At 37.5% G+C, this 24,370-nt stretch overlaps 1 protein-coding gene across 3 annotated transcripts in view; it reads right to left on the bottom strand.

The window, feature by feature from the left end:
* Window positions 1-22,632, bottom strand: part of phf14 (PHD finger protein 14) — a 104,514-nt gene extending 81,882 nt beyond the window's left edge. For 2 of the 3 annotated variants that reach the window (XM_053490099.1, XM_053490101.1), the window contains exons 1-4: window positions 22,562-22,632; window positions 21,870-22,020; window positions 18,297-19,015; window positions 15,346-15,487 (exon numbers count right to left, since the gene is read on the bottom strand). In XM_053490099.1, coding sequence (XP_053346074.1) covers window positions 15,346-15,487; window positions 18,297-19,015; window positions 21,870-21,987 — 979 coding nt within the window. In that variant the 5' untranslated portion in view covers window positions 21,988-22,020; window positions 22,562-22,632. The remainder of the gene's footprint in view (window positions 1-15,345; window positions 15,488-18,296; window positions 19,016-21,869; window positions 22,021-22,561) is intronic. The other variant, XM_053490100.1, reaches the window with a different exon arrangement.
* Window positions 22,633-24,370: the final 1,738 nt, after the last annotated feature.

Here is a 24,370-nt window from a genome sequence, read left to right as displayed (position 1 = left end):
GTACTAAAACATTTCTGATTTTCGAACATTGTTGTTATGCCACTAATTAAAAAAATACCAAAAAGAAAAAAATGGAAACCTGCTTGGTTTTGCATGCAAAAAAAAAAACTTAGTTACTAATTTCTTTTTAAATTCCTGCACTAAATGTACGTGAGACTAAAGGTTTCTCAAAGCATTGTCACATCAAATACTAACTTAAATTTAATAAATTACTGTTTATTGAGTTTTATTTATTTATTTATGTATTTATTTAACAATTGATTTACACAGTCCTGTTTAGGATTTTTCTTCCAGTCTTTGCCAATACTTTGCCATTCTGTGTTTCTCTGGGGAATTAATTAAAATATTGTTGCATGAAAAATCTCTTAATCCAAGCACTTGACCTATACAAGTCAGGTATTGAACACCAAGGAAAGATACAAAAGAGAATAAAACATACAGAGAGTCATTAAATATTTTTATGAATTAAAAAAGTCTGCAGAGAAAGAAAAAAAGGAACGCATGAGGATAATATCACAAAAGCGGGAAAAGAACCTTGAGAGCACAGTCTCAGAACCAAAGACTGAAGAGAACAAGCTATTAAAGAGCTATTAAAGAGGTACTTGCTGTCAGCAGCAAAGCAAAATGCAGTGCTGGATCTTTACGAAGTGTCACTTAACCTACAATTAGTGGTCAGATGAAACCACAATGATCAAAGCCAACATTCCGGCCGTGGACAACGTCTATACATTTTGGAGACATTTTGGAAAAATGGAGGGTCACTGGATGCTCTGGGGCTTTTCTGGGCTTCAGGGCCAAAGGGCTTTTTAAAGATGAATAGATTTTAGCACAAATACTGCCAGAAGGTATAAAAATATTTATAATAATCCAAATCAAATCTAAATGTGCACGATATTTTCCAACCTTGTTAGATATTACAGTCCACTGCTGTTGTTTCTTATCAGAGAAAGCTTTATATACACACACTACCTAATATTTATTTTTAAGGAGCTGAAAATATTGCATTACTTTCAAAAAACAAAATCTTGTTCCAATAAGCTCGAAATCTTTTCGAAATTTCCTGCTAATTATTTGAAATATTTGACTGCATGTTTACCCACATTACTTAACAAGGCCAGTGGGTAAAACGCTGGAGAAACTCAAAGTAAAAAAGGCCGAGCCAATAAATGCTTTCTACAATGATTTCTTCTTAATTTGCCAGAGCTGGAAAAACAATTATTGAGCTGATCAGGTTACCATGGCACCTATTAAACTCGGCAAACGTGCTCCATGCTACAAATGCGAACAAGCAATCAGCCGCTTTCCACCGTTTCAGAGATGACATTTTTGCTCCTAATTTCACTACGCCGCTTCTGGGTAGCAGGGCCAGGGGCTGGGGATAGCAAATAAGCAAGTACGTGTTTCATTTCTGATTGTTTGCAACACAATGTGACCACAGAAGCTGTGTGTAGCCTATTAGTGCGTGATTTTTTAGTCATCTTTTAAGGTTACTCATCATACTGGATAATTCCGCAATAATTGACAATTAGCACGATCACGGCTTGGAACAAGACTCGCGTAAACAACAACAAAGACAGTAGGTCAGGACGGTCCGCGGTATAGGAAAGAGAAGAGAGCGGCTGCCTCCCAAAACCCAGATCAGAACCAGCCACAGGAGCACTTTCAGCAAGATAACACATCTGATAACATTAGGTCATCTTAAACAACACTTTGTCTCCTTTATAAATGCTTCTGAGTTGTTCGGAATTGTCTCAAAACTATGCGCAAGTTTTTGTGCATGGCTAATGAAAGCTACAAAGATAACTAGCTTCTAACACAAGGCTGAATCCTAGTGATGTCACTGTGTCACAGAAGATCCAAAGTTTGTATAGAACAAAAGGGGGCGTGTCCAAATCAAGCTTCGCTTCGAGGTCCCTGAGAGTCTCATGAACAATGACAATCGAAGTCTAGTGTTTGACAGAATCACATGATTGAATCTTTAAATTGAAGAAAATTTTATTTATTTATTTTTTACACAAAATCTTTTGCCTTGCGATGACACAATCTAGTTGCTACATACATTTTTGTCCAATAGATACAATGCAGTACGATGAGCCCCTAAATTAGGCTTCATGAAATTAACCTTTTGGGATGCCTCGACACACATGACCATCACCATTGAATCCTAAATCCCTTTCTAACTTCTGATCAAGGGCACTACTTTGTCTGTGGAACAAGGGATCGTACTAGCACACTAGCTTACCATTTAAGGCCATTTGGAATTTAACCCTTACAGAGGAGTCACTGGCAATGACGACTAAAGACTTAACAGTTCCTTACATTTGGGTTTAAACCCCCCTGCAGGAAAGAAACACCTTCCCAACAGTGTTCGACTGATGGTACTTAGTTAGTAACCTAGTAACCGGTGAAGGATCTATCCAAGGACAGAAACTTCAGAAGCACAGAAGGACAGAAGCACTTTTGTAAGTCACTTCTGCCAACAACCATATTAACATTGAAATAAAGGCAAATCCATCCATTTAACCATCTAGCAACCTTTATAGTCCACCTAGGCATAGTGGAGGCCAAAAGTGACCATTGTATTTCTTTTTAATAAAGGCAATTATGCCTTTATTAAAAAGAAGTATAGCCAAGTAACCCTCATCTTATGTTCTATCATGCTTTATCCTGTACACAGGGTTACAGGGTTGCCTGGAGTCTATCCAAGGAGACTTCGGGCACGATGCATAGTCCATCTACCATGGTCCACCCACTATACTTTTTTAAATAGGGGTACTGGGGCACTAGAAATGTTCTATCCATCGACATGAATCCCAGTCTTGTCCTAATGAATTCTGTCGTCCTAACCAACAAACAAAATCTTTCACAATGTCTGCAACAGCAAACATGGGTCAAAAATCTACAGTGTAAATCCAGTTTACGTGTAATAGGACTGCAGGGAGACTGTAAAAAATGATGAAAAAGCCCAAAGGGTGAAGTTTTTGTTAGCATAGAAACAGGACGCAGTATTCTATATTAAAGTAAATCATTCTTAAATAGTTAAAAAAAAAACATTATAAGAACTAATACTATGTAGCTTTCAAGAAAAAGAAAAATCTTCAAAGAGCTGAAGATTCATCCTGAATTTCATGAACGGCAGAATCAGGTGTTCCTACAATACACGTCTTCATTGAATCAGGTCAATAAGACCTCATTTCAGAAAGGCATTACAGCAATGCCGCGAGCGCAGATTTAGTCTTCATACTGATTAGGCTTTGAACCATGATGCTGGTTTTAACTGACTTACCCATTGAGCGCATCTGTGATGTACGCTTTTGAACTGGGATAAGCCACAGGTCACTGGCTAATATGAGCTAAGCTTGGCGAAAAACTGATGACTACGGGATAGCTGCGTAATCCCTGCAGTCGAGATTAGCCTCGCTGGAAATGACAGGCTTGGCAGGGTGTTGGCCAAATCGGGACGCGCGATTTTATAGGGAGTCAGGATTGAACGGGGGGGTTGGGGGGGGGGGGGGGGTTGCGTGGAGGTTCAGAGCCGGGTGATGGAGTCGCACGCAGTGGGTTTGTGCGTGTTGTCATTTAAAAAAAAAAAAAAAAAAAGGGGAAAAAAAAACGCATATGAGAAGTATTATAGAGTTGTTGAATAAACATGCCGTTAAAGAGAAATAAAAAAAACACTCAGAGCAAAGCAGAGGTACTGTACTGGTAACGTTAATTAGTTTAAAATAACTGTGTGGTGTTGTTGTTTTTTTTATGTTCAGAGGAGTTTAATTGGCCTTTATAGCACAGCTATTAGACAATAAAATTTTTTTTTTTTTTTATAAACAACCAGTGTGCCAATTGTTTTGCCAACAATAGGGGGCGCTATACAACATCGAGTTGGCATTTTAAACTTTATGTTCGTTTGGTGTATATTCTTTTATTCATGCTTTTACTTTTTTCAACCCTAGAAGCCTGCATTACATTATAAATCTACAGTGCACTATGGATAAACTTTTTTTAACATTATTATATTTAAAATAAATAAATTAGTTTAACAAACTCTGGATTTTATAATGATTTCGGAGGCGTTTTATATAAAAAAGATAAATAAATAAGCAATGTGGCGGAACAGCACTTAAGGTTCGGAGTTGCTGATCATGAGGTCATGGGTTCGAGCCCGAGCCCTGCCAAGCTGCCACTGATGGGCCCCCTGAGGGACGCCCTTAACCCTCTCCGCTCTGGGGAAGTCGGATCATGCCTGACCCTGCGCTATGACCTAACTTCCTAACAAGCTGGAAGATGTGAAGGAGAGAATTTCATTCTGGGCTGTAATGTTTATGAAAGAAATAAGATCTGCTGCTTCGTCCTCTTAACGGTCATTTCAAAAGGGGTCCGCGGTACCCCCTGCTTAATTATATCTTTGGAACCCTAAATATACTTAAACATCTGAGGGATGCCATTCTTTCATGGCTGTCCTGCCTTGCCATGCTCAGGCGCACAAGTTCCTATCCGAGCGCTTTAGTGTTAATAACAAAGCCACATGACGGATGTCAGAACGGAGAGGGGGATAAGTGAGTGCGCGAACACGGCCAATTAGAACTGATGGAGTTGCTTCCTTCCGAGCCAAATGGGTGGGGGGGGGAGTGGACGGGAAAAAAAATTAGATGAGCTTAGTAGGGAGCACAAATGGTAGCTGGCTTTTGTTTGAATCAGAGGCACTGAATCAAAGCTCAATAAAAAGACAAAAGGGGTGATCCTTTTAACATAAACGCTTGGGCTCCGTCCAAAATAATCCAATCATTTTCATAACCGGCGGTCCGTGGATGAAACGTGTTCTTGTTATTAAGGTGGGGGGAGCCATAAAAATAAATAAATAAATAAATAAAAAACATACAACATGTGCGCTACAACATGCATAATTTCCAGCCTCAGTCTTCGAGATCGTCCTTGAAAGAAAGAAAGGTAGGATTAATAGAATTTGAAATAGAGGCTTTCTGATGATTGACCATCAGAAACTTGAACTGATGCATTAGCTACAACAACCCATTGACACACACACACACACACACACATAACAGACTGAAACGCTAGTTGTTGGTTTACTCAGACATGACGGCACACACCGGCAGAAAAAACAGCATAATCCTCTACAAAGTCTACGCAGAGAGTAAAAATAAAAAGCCTATTTTTATACCGAAATATAATATATGAAATCCTTTAAGGCATGCGAGCGAGCAACATGGTGAAATGAACTCAAGCATGGGTTAAGAGCAGTCATTTACCGCTGTCCTCAAGCATTATTAGCAACGTGACAGGGTTCAAGAGGGTTTTTTTAAGTAAGCACATGTTCGATACTAATTGCAATTGGGATTTTTCGAAGAAATGTATTATTTTCATTTCAACAGATTGAAAAAGTAATGAAAGAATCAGGTTGATTACTACTGGTGCAGTTATTATTATGATTATTAGTAGTAGTATTATTTATACACATAATTTCATTCAGTCACCTTTGTCTTTGATTACAGCACATACTGTGGTGGCCCTGAACAACTCTTTCCTGAAATATGCCTGAACCATCAGGAAAGAAAAACTCCATAGACGTATAAGATAACCTGGTATTCAGTACATTCAGGTCGCCAGCTGACTTTATTTTATTGCTGCATAACGTTGCTGAGTCTAGACCTGACCAACTGAAACAACCGCAGATAATCACGCTGTCACCAGGGGCTTGTACAGCGATGCAGACTACATGTCCTTTTTACATGGCTCCAAAATCTAGTCTTAATGCTAAAGGCTAACCCGAAGCCTTTTTTTTTCTGAAGAGTCTACGTAACAAGTGGTTTTCTTGTAGACACGCAGCTGTTTAGTCCCAGTCCCAGAAGTTCTCCTCACATTGAGTATATATGGAAAACCACGGCTATGGCTTTTATTGTTGATTTTTTTTTTTTAACCATGCAACTTCACCAAGTGACCTCCACTTGGTGGCACCCAAGGCTTACCTACGCCAATCTAGTCCGATCCCATAGAAAATTTAAGGCAGCACAAACTGATTCTCCCCAGTATATCACAACCTGCGATATGCCACTTGGGGCTTAGCAGGCTAAGAGTTCAAGGTTGTTAAACCGAATTCCAAATTCCCCACATCTCAATCCAATCTAGCATCAGTGGGTATCAGTGCGCCCCCCCATCTATCCCCCAAAGGATGCCACTGCCAACATCCTGGTGCCAGACACCACAGCCCACCCCAAAGTGGCACAAGCCAAGGCTCCCCAGTGGTACGAGCGGAACATAAAACCTAATGGTATTGAAGTTGAGGCCAGTCTGTTTTAACCCATGATTAAAAGCAAATACTATATATAAATGGCTTCATTATGAAGTATTACAGTGCAAAAGATATAAAAGTTTCAATCAACCGTTAATTGAAACGTCCCTGGATCCTCCGTGGATGCTTTTCCCCTCACCAAAATTCACATTCAGGCAAGTAAACAACCTAAATTAATTGTGCATGTTTTGGGGAAATAATTAACTTTACGGTCCTGAACTCATTTAGGTCTCGGTGAAATCGATACCAGCAGCATGTTAATTGGCGTTCCAATGAGTGCAAGGACGTTAATGGACAATGTGATGGTGTTTATTAGGGTGCGGCTTTAATAGCCTCACACATGAAGTTATTAAAAACCAACGGAAAGACAGTAAAAAATTTATTAATCAATTTTAAAAATCTGGTTGGTGGGAGACAAGCGAGAGGCTTAATTTGTTTGTGCGGCCCAAAATATACTTTGTAGTCCAGATCACATAAGTTCCGGTGTTTGCTAATTAAAATGCCTGCAGTAGGTGGATGCTAGTTCTTGGAATCAGAGCTTGAACTTCATCGCTACTTTTCTTTTCTCTCTCCCTCTCTCTTCCAGACTCTTGAAGAGGCTGTCTGAAACTGCAAGGCTTTGCAATCAAGCATTGAAGACACTTGCGTGCACCTAAAGATGCAGACAATCAATGCTTGCCCATTATCACCCCTGCCACAATTTATTTTTCTTCCTCTTTTCCCTTTCCCAGGAACATTTTCAAAGCATTGCTGCACCCTAAATTACCTCAAACGACTATCCACATTTTAGCGAACCGAGAACAGTTTTTTTACCGCCCCACCAAAAAAAAAAAAAAAAATTCCCTATGAGAAGTAAGAAACAGAATCAGAATTCCTCTCTGAGAAGATTAATTAGACATTTTATACGAAAAGCAAAATAATCAAGAACATAAATGATATTAAACAGATCCCTTTCCCATTACAGGACGCCCTGAATTTTTTTTGATTGCTATTTTTTTGCAATAATTAAAGATAGAAACATACACGTTTTTTATAGAAAATAATTAATTATGTTATAACTTTTTGTCCCGTTATCACATATATAATCATTGCAGCTGAACAGTAATTCCCTCACCAGCCTTTCCTTCTTATATCAAAATTAATGAACCTAAAAAATGCTTATAAATTTAAATTTACGTCAAACTCTTACTAACTCCAATAAAATTTAATTTAATCTCTTGACAGAAGACTTAACCATGTACTTCACATTTTTAAATCTGTTCATTAAGATTCCATTATTTGTAGGGTCAGCCAGGAGGAGATAGGGTTAAGGCCCTCAAGGCAAGCAGGTCACAGAAACAACTGAAAACAATCATAACGAGCGATCCTAAGAATCTGTGATATTTTTATTGTTATTATTATAATTTTTTTTAATAATCATGTCTATATAGTCGGTTAAGTTAAATAAAATAAATTAGTTTGTTGTTAGCTCCCGTCAATAGGTCGCCACATCGGAACAACTGATCCGCGCACACAACCCGGCACAGGTTTTACACCAGATGCCCTTTCTAAAGTAACCCCCTTCCAATTTTATCTGGGCTTGAGACCGGCACTGCGTCCAGTGGCTGGGGTTCGGGCATTGACTGTGAATCGTACCTCGTCATGGTAGCGCGGTGGGCAAGAGACCTACCAATGAGCCACGAAATATACATCTATACTTCACAATCCTGACCCAAATATATATATTACAAGACAGTAATGCAAAAAAATATATATAATGTTTCGTTTATAAGTAGATAGAGGGGAGAGTTAGTAGGTTGGATCTCTGAAATGTGAAATTAATAGAAATATCAAAATATTTTAAAACTTGTTTTAAACACTGAAAAAATTGTGTTAAAGGTCATGTGTAAGGTCATTACTTCTGGTATTTGTGCTGGTATGTAACGCTGGGCGTTCTGGTTTAGGTTTCAGTTGATGAACACAATTAACAAATGAATGATCTCAGTTCGGGCAGCTATTAAGTGTATCTGAGCAGCTCATTTGGTTATGTAATTTAATCAGCCTTTGTTGATTAAGACAAATAATTTAACATAAATGTCAGTTTTTGATTGAGAATTGATTCACATGTTAAACCTCCAAATGTACAACATTAGATGACAAAATTGATGAATTAAAAAAAAAAAAAAAAAAAACCATTTGCAGAAAATAAAACCAATGGCATCTTCTGCAACTACTTGCATTCTGCAATAGTGATGGGTCGTTCATGAACGATTCATTCTTTTTAAACGAATCTTTAACGTGACTCAGAGTAGTCTCGAAGAGTAATTCGTTAATTTTCTATTGGGCGTGCATGTGCATCGCAAAACCTCCGTAGGTTATGTTCAGGAAACAGAAATGAGTCGTTACATTTGAGTCTTTTCGGTCCTGAGTCGTTCGTTCTTTTGTCACGTGACTTCCATAGACGCTATGCAGTGCAATAGATTCAAAAGAACGACCGACTCAGACTAGAAGCTATGAGAGATGAGCTACTCATTCTGTTTATTAAAATATGTCTTTAGCTGCATTGTAATGTTTTTATTACTGGAACTATAGCCAAAATGTGTGTATGCAGATGTAGTGGGGGTCTTTTTTATTGAAAATGTAACATTTTATTTTATTTCTGTTTAAAAGAACGAAATGAGCTAAATGACTCAAAAAAAGATTCGTTCATTTTGGTGAACAAGATTCAAAGAACCGAGTCACTAAAATGATCCCATCATTATTTTGCAATTGCATCATATCTTCTTTTGTGCGTTTATATTAGTTTGCTGCACACCTACTGGACTGGAGTTTGGAGCGGAAGCTTATCGCATTGACTTTTAAACAATCAGCAACACAACTTGCACAGCATTTCAATACTGATTAGTACTTTTGCTATTTGTAATACTTTAAAGCCTACAGAAAATATAGCTGCATGAGACAAATCAGACAGGAAACATTAGTGCTGTTGCTTTTGCTAGGGCGCATTGCCCCAAAAATCGAATTGAATCGAATCACCAGCCTACCTATGACTCACAGCTCTAGTAATGAGACGTTTTTGTCCTAAACAATGGAATAATACCTTTAAGCCTGTGTACGGCTGTTAAATAAAGCACAGCTTGACATGTTTTTTGCTTTGTTGTTTATCAGCATGGAAATGCACTAAGAAAATCTCCTAAAATGAATGAATAAATAAATATGCCTTGAGTCAGTTTTTGCATTAGCTATAGAAAGACTACTTTTGAATTATATGAAGTTATTTCCTAAAACACAACATGACGAGACTACTGTGAATTATTTGATGCACCAATAACTGTTAAACACATGTGATGTGCGTGTGTGAAGCCCCTTAATACCCCTTGTGCATATACAGCATTAAGGAAAAAAAATTATAATAAAAAAAATTCAGGTTTGCTTTACATATCACTTTTTCAGACCAGTGCTAAGGGCTGGTCATGTGGGTGTGTGCACAAAACTGTGTGTGAGAAAGAGAGAGAAAGCCTGGAACGGGGTAGCAGCATGGCACAGCTGGCACAAGATGGTGGCAGGTATCTGGCATGTGGATAGTGTTTCTGGAGAGCAAAACAGCTGTCCCCTCTGGCTGATGCCGCCGATATCGTATTCCAAAGCTGGAGACGGCACGATGGAGGATGTTCTCTCGAGTATTTCATTATCTTTAAAAGCATGTAAAGATTTCCAAGCCGAACCGTAGCACGCCGGAGATATTTGTATGAACGCGGACAAACTCAGGATCAAACTTAAGTAGTAAATGCATGGCTGTTGCCTCATCACGTAAAAAAAAAAAAAAAAAGACAGTCTTGTAGTAGAGAATTAGATAAGAAGTGGCCTTGAGTGCCATTTCCCTGAACCGCAATTCCAACACTGGCTGTACGCCACTTAGCCGCCCTCAGGCCTGTTCTTTTGGAAATGAACAACCTCTCACAGACTTACAGAGAGAAAAAAAAAAAAACACAATGTCAGCGTCGTTTAACAGTCTTTTTTTTTTCCCCTTTTCACATTTCGGGGCATTTATAAGCTTGTACGACATATACACACACACACACAGGAAGTGTGTCCATGAATCAGAGTGTGTGTATGGCTCTGAAGGCTGACTCTGCAACACTGCACTTGGCCCATCAAAGGACCCTGACTGTTTCAAGGTCATCCCCTGATTCACTGCTACAGGGATATAAAATGCCTCCTCATAGCAAGCTGACATTGAAGAAGAGACGTGCATGCATATACATGTGTGTGTCTGTGTGTGTGTAAGTGTATGTGACCAAAAGTTATTTCTTCTCCTTGCATCCTACAAAAACTGTGATTATAAATCAGTCATTACCCCATACAAAAAGTTATACTAAAACACTGACCCACGATCCAGCTGCACCAGAAGCTCCGTCACAGAACTCAAATGGACAATACAACCGAGTTTACACACTACTATAAAATCTATGGTAGCCAAGTTATTTAGAACACACACCCCATGTCGCTTTTTAGACCTGTTTAGCTAATTAATGGACAAGTTCAATTCAATTCAATTTTGTCTATACAGTGCTTTTAACAATAGTCATTGTCTTAAAGCAGCTTCACAAAATGAAAAGAAAACCTTTTAAACGTTTGAGCAGGTATTATTGACTACCCTGCGCGTGGTGCGGCTCTACAGCTCCCACTGCAGCTGCAGGTTCGGTCGATTCACCACCAGTGTGTAAAGTCTGCTGAGCTGTACTTGCGCAAGCCTATTATCCCAAAAGCCCAACCCCTGATCACCGTGATTACCACCACAGTTTTCTCACCAACCAACTAACCATTAATTATCAGTATTACAACCAACAAACCACTGATCACCAATATCACCAACCAACAAACCACTGATCACCAATATCACCAACCAACAAACCACTGATCACCAATATCACATCCGACCTATCACAACCTTTAAGTCACTGATCAGAAATATCGCCACCAACCAACCACTGAACTAGAGTATTACATCTAACACACTACTGATCACCAATACCACCACTGAACACCAGTATTACAACCAAAAGACCACTGATCACCAATTTCGCCACCAACTAAACTTTCAACACCAGTATTACAAAAAAACAAATCACTTATCACAAATATCACTACTAACCAACCACTGATCATCAGTATTACAACTCAGAAAACCACAGATCACCAATATAACCACCAACCAACCACTGATCATCAGTATTACAACTCAGAAAACCACAGATCACCAATATAACCACCAACCAACCACTGATCATCAGTATTACAACTCAGAAAACCACAGATCACCAATATAACCACCAACCAACCACTGATCATCAGTATTACAACTCAGAAAACCACAGATCACCAATATAACCACCAACCAACCACTGATCATCAGTATTACAACTAACAAACCACCTTTCACCAATATAACCACCAACCAACCACTGATCATCAGTATTACAACTAACAAACCACCTTTCACCAATATCCCCACCAACCAACCACTGAACACCAGTATTACAACCAACACACTACTGGTCACCAATGCCATCAATCATCATTATTACCTCCAACCAACCACTGAAGACCTTCATCTCCGTCACTCACGTGCAGTGTAACAAGGAGGCGGCCCTAAACAAGCTAATCCGTTTACTTGGTAGAAATTAGAGGATGACGTTATTTTCATGCCAAGAACCTAAGTATAAAGCTCTGTTTTGCACTCTGTGTCTTTCGCTTACTTAAACTCTCCCTCGTGCATGGTACGTGCAGGGGAACGTCCTGACCACTTGTTTCTGATTGGCTCCTTTGCATGTTCTCTGTGTCCCCTCAATGTGTACATGTGAAACCGTTACATTTTCTTCTGATTCTTCGGATGCTGATCGCTGGTGTTAGTTTATATCGGTATTATTCATCTTTTTTTTTTTTTGTAGACTGGAAGCGAAATGCAAACTAAATTATATAGAATTATAGTAGAAGTATACCAATAGTATATTAAGATGATAAATAAACCTTTGACAACAATACATTCTGTACCATAAACTATGCAATGTATTAAACTTTACCTTACGCTGATAAAAACAACAAACTAATGCATACGATGATGAAGTGCTGTACTTTGTTGGCAACAAAGCACAGGTGCTATTTATTAGTTATTATATTTATTATTGTTAACATTCTATTTATGTTTGACAGATTTTTTAGATCTTAAGGTTATTTACTTTAAGAGTTCTAAAATAACTAAAAGTGAACTTTTTTTTTTCACCTTGCAAGAGTTCATAGACAGCATGAGATTTTTGTTTGTTTTTTCTTTTTTTTTTCTTAAATGCAATAATTGATTTGGTTAAAAAAAAAAAAAAGAGAGAGAGTCGTGAGAGAATTGTAATCTTAATTCCCATGTCGAAGAATCATTATTCACATTTTAACAAGAACGGTACCGCCATATTCACCAGTATCCCCCAAAATACAACCTGTAAGTGTTAATCCTGTACACTGAGTTAGTACTTTATTGTACAGCACAGTGTATTTGAATGTTGTTAATATGAACTAATAAGTGTTACTTTGGGAATATTCTGTAAATATCATCTATCTTTTCAGTTATATATCACAACTTTCATGTAGCAAGTCATGTATCACCACATTAATTATTTTTTTCCTTTTATTAAAATTTTCTCAGATGCAGAAATGTCAAATGAGAGATGTCAAAATCTATATATGTGTATCTATCATATCTAATAATATAAAACAATATAATCCTACAGTGTGCTATTCATGCCTAAAAAAATGTCAAAACTAGAAATAAAAAGAACGTAACAGAGTCAAACACCATTCTTCTTTTACTTTTTAGTTATGAGGACATGTCTGACAAAATAAATAAAAAAAAGATAAACATACAAAACATTTTTGTCCCCGACCACAGATTATAATACTGGTCCTTAGTCAACTAAGTAATAATAATCCATGAACACACACTAGCTCACCATTAATAAAACTTAAAAAAATTCTCTCAACCTTTTTCACATTTCCTCTTCAATCATTCCAAAGTTCATTCGAATTCTCTGTAGAAAAGCCTCCACTTTGTTTAAGCCTTGTTGTTGTGAGCTCTCTGTGAGGGCGGCTACCTAGAGTCAGTCAGGCGTCGGCAAATAAAGTGGATAATAAATTAATAAATAAATAAATGACAAAAGAGTAATTGGAAATTAGCAGCATCACCCTGATGCAGCAGGGCATGGCCGGCGTTAACTAGGCCTGTCTGAAAGTGAAGGCGGCAGCTAGAGGACGATTTAAAGAATAATTGATTTTGTTTCCAATAACTCACAGACACAATGAGCTAATAATGCAGGAGGATGAAGTTCCACAAAGTGCAGCTCTTGAAAGGAACCAAAGCAGAGTAAAGAGGAATGCTTGTTTCAGGAGGATGGGGGGAAAAATCTTTTATGTCGTCAGCATAATTCAGTCATCAGGGAAAAAATATATAGTCGACTTATGAAACTTTTGTAGATGTTTTTTTTTTCTTTTCTCTTATTAACTACTGCATTTCAACCAAACAACCACTGGTCACCAGCATTATCACAAAAAAAAACACTGATCATCAGTATTCCCAACAACCAAACACTGAACAACAACTAATTATCCACTGATCACCAGTACTACAACAAATCAACCACTGATCACCAGTACTACAACAAACCAACCACTGAACAACAGTATTCCCAACAACCAACCACTGAGCACCAATAATCTAACAACCAACCACTGAGCACCAATAATCTAACAACCAAACACTGATCATCAGTATTAACACCAACCAATCAGCAACTGATCATTAGTACCACAACAAACCAACCACTGATCATCAGTATTTCTACCAATGAACTACTGATCACACGTATTACCTTCGAACAACCACCATCAACCAACCACTACTGATCAGTATTTCCACCAATAAACCACAGATCGCCAGCATCACCATCAAACAACCACTGATCATCAGTATTTCCACCAATAAACCACAGCTCGCCAGTATCACCAAACAACCACTGATCATCAGTATTAACATCAATCAACCACTGATCTTCAGTAATCCAACACCTAAACAATGAACAACAAAATTCCCACCAATCAACCACTGAACAATAGTATTCCCAACTACCAACCACTGATAATCAGTATTCCCACCAATAAAATATCATCGAACAACCACTGATTATCATTATTAACACCAATAAACTACTGATCATCAGTATTACCATCAGTCCTCCTACCAACCAATCACCGATCACCACCATGTTCTAGTTATGAACTCAGCACATACACCTGCTTCACAGTGGTGCATTTTAAATCTGCTGTTAAAAAAAGTTCAACAAATGCATGTTTCCAAATGATGTAATTAAAGAATAATTATGTTAAATAATCAGGTAATTTCAATACTGACCAAAACAATAGTGATTATGATTTCTGCTACAATAAAGCAGCCCTAACAAACATGTAATATAAATAACGGTGTAGCAACAAATAACTTATTTTCGGGTGTCAAGTGCTTCACTGATATGATGGTACTTTATTATCCAAGTTGTTTAAACAAGAAAGTGGAAAAAAAATAATAATTAAAATTCTTTCAGAACATGTGACGTGTATGATAACCCTAAGATATACAGTATAGTGTACTTTTACAGTTTAAAAACAAGATGGATTCTGTTAGACTTTCTACTTTATTTTTCTTTCTTGATGACAGTGAATAGCTTAAAAAAGGAGACAGACTTTTGTTTACAGCTTTAACCTTGTGCAATCTGAAACTACAGTCATTTCTGACAATCCTTTCATCTAAATATCTGCACAATGTTTATGCCATTACTGTGATGATGTGGACTCTGGTTCCTAACACCAGCACTGACTCAGTATGTACATCCCCTATGGATTATGTGATTATGTGTTATCACTCCTACTACTTTAAGAAAGTAAGTAACTTTCATCTGTAGTGGACTAAGACTTATGGACTTTGCTTGAAAGTAAGTGTGTGTGTGTGTGTGTGTTTGTGTATTGACCTTCGTGCACCGTCACGCCGCAGTTGTCACACTGGATGATCTCGTCGGTGTCCTCGCTGTTGTCTCCCAGACAGACACAGCAGATCAGAATGTGCTCCATCCGTTGCGCGGCCCACACCTGAGCTCGTTCTGCCAAAGAGTCCTGGGAACAACATGCAAGGAAAATAAAATGAAATCAGGATCTGGGATTCAATCTAGAACTTACTCCAAAAGAAATCAGGCACGAGTCCAGCAAGTTTATTTCATCAGCTTGGCTTGGCTTTCCACTAGGCATGTGTCAATTACAAACTAATCCCAATGCTGGTTTACACTTATAATAAAAGCAGGATTTAATGATGAAGGCAACTGCTAGGATATACAGTACAATAGAAGTGGTTCTCTTAAAGTGGTTCTCAATATGGGTCTATGAAGCGTAGCCAAGGGATTTTTATTATTATGTTTCAGGAATTCACAATACATCATATGTTAACAGTGCTGCACAATTAATTGCATTAGAAATCAAAATCGCAGTATGGACCAGTGCAATTATGCAGTCGCTCAAGGCTGCAGTTGTTAAGGAATTATAGTCAAAGTCACAAATGGTACATTTAATAGCTAAATATCATAGTTAAGGCACAATCACCATACGCATCAAAATGATCGCAATCAGGTCTAAATCTTAATATAATTATTGTTATAATTTTTATTGACTAAATTAATCTGTATTTAATTTAAATCTTAATAGTTCGAAAACAAGGAGGATCTAAAAAATAAATAAATAAGTAAACAAATAAATAAATAAAATGTCAAACTGGGCATAAAGTGTACTGTTTTTGAAAAGATGAAAAATAAAACTTCTCTTTCTTCTTCACCAAAAATTTAATAAAATTAAGTGAAATAAACATGGTTTAACATAAAGTGCTACCACCAACCAACCACTGATAACCAGTATTCCTACCAACCATCCACTGACTATAAGTACCACAACCAGCCAACCACTGATCACCATTCCCAAAAATCAACCAGTGACTACCAGTATTACAACCAACCAACCACTGAACACCAGTGTTGACAGCTACCAACCACTGATCACCAGTATTCCCACCAACCAACCAACCACTGAACACCAGTGATGACAACAACCAACCACTGAGTACCAGTATTTCTACCAATCAACCAGTGATTACAAGTATTACAACTAACAAACTATTGCTCACCAATAATCCTACAAACCATCCATTGACTGAGTGTTACCACCAACCAACCAAAAATCACCAGTATTCCCAGCAACAAACCACTGATCACCAGTACTACCACCAACATGAAATTAATAAAATTAAATTAAATTAAATTAAATTAAATTTAAAAAATGCATTCGATTAATTTTAATTCATAAAATAAATTGTGGCTACGGACATCCATAAAATTAATTAAGAAAAGTTCAGGAAAAGTTCCAGGGAGAAGTAGGATCTTAATTCAAGCATGAGTGAGGTAATAGTTGCTATGCACTTTCTTATTAAAGAAAATGTAAGAAAACGTTGTGAAGAAATGTAAGAAAACGTTGGGATGTCATGTGGTTTAGTGACACACTGGAACACACTGCATTGCCAAGAAACCTGCTACATAAATAAAAACACATTCTACCACAGAGAACCTGAATCTCTATTCTGATTGGTCAGTCTTATTATTATATATATATATATATATATATATATATATATATATATATATATATATATATATATATATATTTTTTTTTTTTTAATGACAACAGTTCTGACCGTAGTTCCAGCTGTAAGTCGAATAACAGGTTTAATATTATTAATACCCTGGTTATAATATGGATTTGTTTCTATTATAACAGCTTATGAAAGGACTTATATGGTGGATGCGCCACATAAACGGATTAAAAACTAGCGTAATCATTGATATGGTGACATTTTGCGTGTGTGTGTGTGGGGGGGGGGATTATTAGTTTAGTATTATTTAAGAAGTCTGCAGTATCAGCATTTTTTAAAAGATAAAAAAAAAAAGGAAATGAAAGTCTGATGAGGGAACAACGGTTTATAGCTAGTGTAAAAAGAGAATTGCTTTGCACGCATTCCAAAGTGATAAAACAATACTGTATAATGTGCTTTAATTAATAAAAATGGTTAGCATTGGCAAATTGCAGGATTAAAAAACAAATATACATATATTATCTGGAAACCCACCAAGCACGTGAAGAACATTAAAACTTTGATCTGAGTGGATGACCCAACCATGCCACAAGTAAAAACCATCTCTGATTATTTTCCCACAACAGTGCACCTCACCATGCTTTCTTTTTCCCCCTGTTCCTTATTAGTGTTATTTCCAAGCTTTGGTTTAGTGGAGTTCATCCATTTGATATACATTCACCAATAAAAGTTCAATACTACTTCCTCTACACTGAAGCTTCCCACTCGAACATGAATCTCTGCACTAAAATACAGCCAGACTGATCTCTGATTAGATCACCTTAGAAAAAAATAGAAAAGAAAAAAAAATGATTTTCCTGAAAAGATAAACAGATTCGTCAATTTTACATATTGACTTCAGATATGTGGGTAAGTCAGTTATCAGAAAGACCTTATGGTCCTTTGAAAAGTTCAATCTGATACTACAAAAGGCACTGATTATATTATCCGACTGCACGATTTGTTCTGAGCTCGTACGCGCGTTCATTTGGATGCATTGCAAATTGTATCCGTGCCCTTTAAAAACCGCAACCTTGTTTTATTACGGAAAAAATACAGTCGACTCTCAAACTCACTAACCAACACGGACGCCTTTGGAGAGCGGACCTGGACGGACTTTTGTGGCATAAAATGACGGCACGCAAAATCCGCTGCCGAGGGTTACGATCCTTAAATGCTGCTTAGCTTTCATTTCGCCGATCATTTCTTGTCAATAAAAGCACAGATGTGATGACCTGGCAGATCATCTCTCACCTCATTTCCTTTTCCTTGAGATGTGCTGTGGCTGTCGTTGGTCTCCTCCTCATCAAACGCTCCGGTGTTCTTGCTCGCCTTCTTCTTCGCTTTTTTGACCGTCACTTCACTGTCGCTGCTGCTGCTGCTCTCATCGTCGTTGTCGTCGTTGTCCTCACCTTTGTTGTCATCGTCGTCGCCTTCATCGTCGTCGCCTTCATCGTCGTCATCATCGTCGTCGTCGTCATCATCGTCGTCGTCGTCGTCCTCTACGCTACCTTCGTCCCCTTCCTCATCCTTGCTCCCTCCTTTCTCCTTTCCTGCTGCTTTGTTCTTCTTCTTGCCCGGCTTTGGCCTCCAGTCGTTGTCGTCCTCGCTGTCGTAATCGTCCATCTCGTTCAGCTGGTCCATCGTGGTGAAGTCCAGCATGGGGCGGTTTCTCCGAAGGTTCCACTTTTTCGGGCTTTCTTCCACGGCGCTGCCCCCGTTTGGTTCCGCGTCTGAGGTCTTCTCAGTTTTCTTGCGGTTTTTTGGGACGGTTTCTTTTTTGCTGCCTTCCTCAGACGACGGCTGGTCTTTGGATTTCTCGTCCTCTTGCACATCGTCTTTTGGCTCTTTGATCTCCTCGTCATCCACGGCCTCATCGTCAGGAGACACGACAGCATCCGAGTCACTGTTTGGACCTCCGGGGCTGTCTTTGGAGCCCTCGTCATCACTGCCGTTCCCCGTGCCCTCTGACCCTTATGAATGTGAAGGAACACAGAACTGAAAACTCATTACAGCGTTCAAATGCAGCTATTTAACATAATTCTAGTCATGTCACTGTATAAAAAAAACAGACTTGGTTAGCTAGTTACATCATGTTGCTGGTCAGTTTGCACTTAAGATACTAAAGTAGAGGAGAAATGAATAATTGACGTAGTCAAATAAAATGAATAAAATTAGTTTCAAATGAACATAATTGTGGATTAGGCGGTGATATCATCGCTCATAAAATTTAGGCTAGAGACCAACCAATACGATATCATCACGATACCCAGGTGCAGATTCAGTTTGTATTGCGATTCTGTAAGTATCACAATTTTAAAAATATCCCTATTCCGGATTTTTTTTTTTTTTTTATTCTAAACAAACTAAAACACAGGACAATGTGCTGCCTCCTGTAGGATGAAGGAGGAACTGCAACATTTTACTACCTTAGACAAAAACATGTCTAAATTAAAAGATAAAATAAGATAAGAGCATCTGCCAAAAGCCTAAAAGTAATTTTATTATTTTGTAGTCAGTGTGGTGATATTTGTCGCAATTATTTGGAGACTGTTTCCTTTTTGCTGCCTTTTTCAAAGGTCTTTTACAAAAGCATTTCTTTTTTCTGTCCCCCAGTTTTGCACTCAGTTTGCCTTAATGAACCGTTTTTAAGTGCATGCTCTCTGTAGCCACATAATCTAACCTTTTTTTCATGTCACCATATTCCTAAAAGTGTAAAAACTACTACTCCAATCTTGAATGTCTGTTAGCTCAGGAGTGTTTGCTAATTCAACCCATCATGTAGCATGAACTCTTCGAGTAGCAGACATCACTGCGAGGATCTCATTATCAGCGGACATGCTCCTGCACCTTCACTGACGCGGTCCTCATGAGACAGCAAACGCCCCATCAGCTGTCCATCACTGTGAAACGCTACGATAGCTACAGGAGTTGCCTCATACTAAGTGTGTTTATTTGGCTGGTGGAAAAAAAAAAAAAAAAACTAGTATGTCTATCTCACACTCACACGGCCATTCAGCTTATTAATTATACGAGTTGAGATAGAGTCTGTTCGAGGTGCCACCATTAAGCTGCAATTGAATCAACCAATAATTGACCAGCTTATTTCCCCACTGACCAATCAGTGGATTTAATACCCACAGGAATTGTGACATCATTAGGCGGCTTCTAATGACTTGCATCATTGCAACGTTGTGACTGTTGCTACTGTGCAGGAAAAGATTTGTGCCTGTCTGGTGTCCAAGGACCATGTCAAGCTTTATTGACTTAAAAGAAGAACAACTTTTAGTAGCTATAACCATTCGTATTTTTGGCGATTAAAACAAATAAAACACTTTGTGATATAGATGAGGGAATGGATTCAGTGACATTATTTTGTGTAGCACTTCATTTATCACCATACTGACTCCAAAATCTATTTTTTTTATTAAAACGAGGTCTGATGACATGTAATAAACATCTTATTATGCTTCTAGTTCTAGTCAGTGGTAAAGGTGTTGGGCTATTGATCCCACGTCCCAGGTACTAACCTCACCACCACCACTAAGTTGACACTGTTGGGCCCCTGTGCACGGCCCTTGACCCTCAACTGCTTAGATGTATAATGAGACACTCTAGATGAGGACGTTTGCCGTATGCAAGCATACACATCCTTACTCACGGCATCTAGCAACCCACTGAATAGTACAGCTAAGTAATCGTGGTTTATGCAGGCGCATTCCAGTCTACTCATCTTGGTTGCCAGGTTATATCAATGTCTAGCAAACCGTTCTCATTTTATTAACAATGCCTGAATTTACAGTGTAATGTACAGATGGTACTTATAGCCGGTAGCCTAGTAACCCGTGTAAGGTACCATGACGGAACCGTCAAAGCACTGGATAAGCCAAATGCTAAATATCGATTTTTTTTTTTTTCATACATGTTTGCATTTGAGGTGGTGAAAGGTTGCAGGTCCTCTATAATCCAACAGCAGGCGCATTTACATTTAGGTATTTGGCAGACGCTCTTATCCAGAGCGACGTTTGTATCTCATTATACATCTGAGCAATTGAGGGCTAAGGGCGTTGTTTAAGGGCCCAACAGTGGCAACTTGGTGGTTGTCGGTTCGAACCTGAGACCTTCCGAACTATAGTCCAATGCCATAACCACTGAGCTACCCCTGGCGCAGTAATTGCTAAACTAATCACACATTGGTAGGCAGCACAGCGTCTCGTGTGGTGGAAGAAAATTATTTGCTAAGATTGTTTAGAATTGTGAGAAAGTTAATAATAATATTGAATAGGGATATGTATAAAACCATGATACTGACAGAATTGCAATACAAATCAAATCAGAATCTAGGTACAGTGGTACCTCAGCGTCCTTTTTTAATATATGTAGTAGTAGTTGTTTTTTTTTGTGCGCAAGATGGGTCCCAAGAATGTTAGCAAGGACATAAAAGATCATAAATTAAGGTTAAATAAGGTTTAATGTCTATTTATTTAATATTTTACTTTATTTAAATGTTTTTTTTGCAAAGATATGATTATCGTGTTGGAAATTATTAATATTTTTGAGTGGCTGAAATGGATTATCTGCATTCTCACTCTTTCATTATTACATTAAATTCATCCACAGAGGTACTGCTGTATCGTGATGATATGGTATCAGTTGGTCCTTGGAGATTCCCATGTCTAATTTATGATGTGCTCAAACTGTAACAGAAATGTTTTATTTACTGTATCAGGGTCTGATTTTTTATAAAACAAGCTGACAGAAATCCCAAAAAAGATTTCTCCTTTTAAACCAGCATAACGTGATTACATCATAAAAGGCATCGGTCACCTGAGGCATCTGCATCTTCCACTTCGAAATCGCTGTCGTCCGAGCTGTCATAATCCAGGACCTCTAAAAGGGAAGCAGCCAGGGGCTTGACCTGCCTGCGCTTGGAGGTTCGATCCATTGGGGAAGGACTGGGACGGAGATTGAGCAACACCTGGGAAATGGAAATAAGAAGAAGTGGAACACTAAGATTAGATTTTTTTTTTTATTTTCCAGTCAAGCAGGTCACTACAGTTTATCATATGCACTTTTGATGTGTCATAGTAAGATGTTATACTGCAATTACTTCCGGGATCAATCATGTGACGTTTAAAGATCTAATCAATAGAAGGGCATACATCATCATGAATGGGTACTTGGCTAATGTTTAGCTACTAAGCATCTGATTGAATGAAACATACGGTTTGGTTTACGCCATTTAAAAATATCAGGATAAAACTTGTAGCTTTATGGCACGAGATGGAAGAATGAACAGGTTTTCTATCTAATTTCACATAATAACACTGCATCGCTTAGGCTGCAGTGAGCAGTGGCAGTTAGCAACAGCTAGCAATAGCATCATGGAAGCCTTTTAAAAGATGCGCGAAATCTTCTCATTCTCCCGCTAACTTACAAATCATTCATTTACACTCGTTTCTTAATAAAACATGCAAACTGCTCGCGAAACACCAACCGCGACCAAAAACATCACCTACTTTATTCTGTAGCTTGGACAATAGTAGGCTACAGTGGACACTTTTTCATATCATGCGTACCACGCGAAAAGTTTGTGCTTACGTACTACACACAAGGCGGGGCTTTAAAGCACATACGGAAGCCAGTCGAGGCGACGTGTGCTTACGTCTCAGTGCAGTAGGCGGGGCTTAGGAAGTCGCAGCATCTTTTTGTGTTTTCGTAAACACAGAAGGTGGGATCTCGGAACCTATGGATTCTGGCTCTGGGGGCGTAGCAATAGGAATAAGAATAATAAAGCTGTTAATTATTTAAATAAGTTACGATGATATTATTATTTAATTATATATATGATTATTTGAATAAGTGTAAATATAAAAAAATATAGAACAACATATACGTTATTATAATTATAATACGTTCTTATTAGTTGATTAAGATATAAATATGATGCATAAAAGAAATATAGAAGGGGCTATATAAATGTAATAAATGAAAAAAAGTAAAAAAAAATTCTAAATATAATATTGTTTATTATTAGTTTATTAATAGGCCATAGATTTTCGATGTATTGCATATAACCCATTAAACATACCAATAGAAATAAAAAGCATGAGTAAAAAGTAAAATAAAAAAGGATTTTTTTTTAAATATGAAAAAGATATTAGAATTTATTTGTGCTTAATGTACCTGTTTCTTGCTATAATAATAATAATAATAATTACTTGCTGACACATTTAACGAGGGGTGTTCAAGTCAAACCAGGACTTTTGATTGTGCAGATTAACAGAACACAGTTATAGAAGAAATATAGAAGGGGCTATTTAAATGTAATACATTTTAAAAAAGAAAAAGATTTTCTAAATATATTATTTTTATTAGTGGTTTATTAATAGGCCATAGATTTTTTAGAGGATTAAACATATAAAAACATTAAACACACCAAAGAAAAAAAAAGAAGAAAATAGAAAGCATGAGTAAAAAAGAAAGAAAAAAAGATTTTTTTTTTTTTTAATATATGGAAAAAAATCTCAATTTATTTGTGCTCAATGTACCTGTTCTTTGCTGTGATAATAATAATAATAATAATAATTATTATTATTATTATTACTGTGATATTATTGTCATTATTATTATTATTGTAACGACAATAATAATAATAATAATAATAATAATAATAATAATAATTAATTGCTGTCACATATAAAAAATTATACATGCTGCTCCTAATTTTTTTTTTAACATAATATTATCAAGTACAAAGGGTGTTCAAGTCAAACCAGGACTTTTGATTGCGCAGATTAACAGAACACAATTATGAGATAAGAAACTCCCTTTATTTCTCTTTATAATCCCCCGCTACACTAATGCACTTATCTCAGCGTTCCACTAGTGCTTGGATACATCAAGGTAGAATGTTTTCTCAGTACATCGGAGCCATGATCGGACTGCCTGCTGCATGTCTAAAACGCTGGCCTCCCAGGAACTCCTTTAGTGGCCAAAATATGTGAACTAGTTCGAGGTGAGGTCAGGACTTTTATTAACCTATTAATGTTCACAGGAATGACTGCAGTGGTCTCCAAGCCACCTCAGCCAGGATCTACATACTGTATGAGCTTCTTTTTGTTATGTAATTATTTTTAAAATTCTCTTTTAAACATTTTTAAAGTGTTAAAGTTTAAAAATGTTTCTTTTTTAAAGTGTGTTGTGTTGTCTGAGATACATGTTAAATGTATGGTGTTGTGAATAAACATCAAGAAAATTACTAATAAATGTGAAAATGTGGTATATCTGGTAAATATGGTTTGCCAGACTCTTTATGTGGCTTGAAT

This window comes from Clarias gariepinus, chromosome 28 (genome assembly GCF_024256425.1).
Source record: "Clarias gariepinus isolate MV-2021 ecotype Netherlands chromosome 28, CGAR_prim_01v2, whole genome shotgun sequence".
NCBI classification, from domain to species: Eukaryota; Metazoa; Chordata; class Actinopteri; order Siluriformes; family Clariidae; genus Clarias; species Clarias gariepinus.
This window is presented reverse-complemented; position numbering and strand designations above follow the sequence as displayed.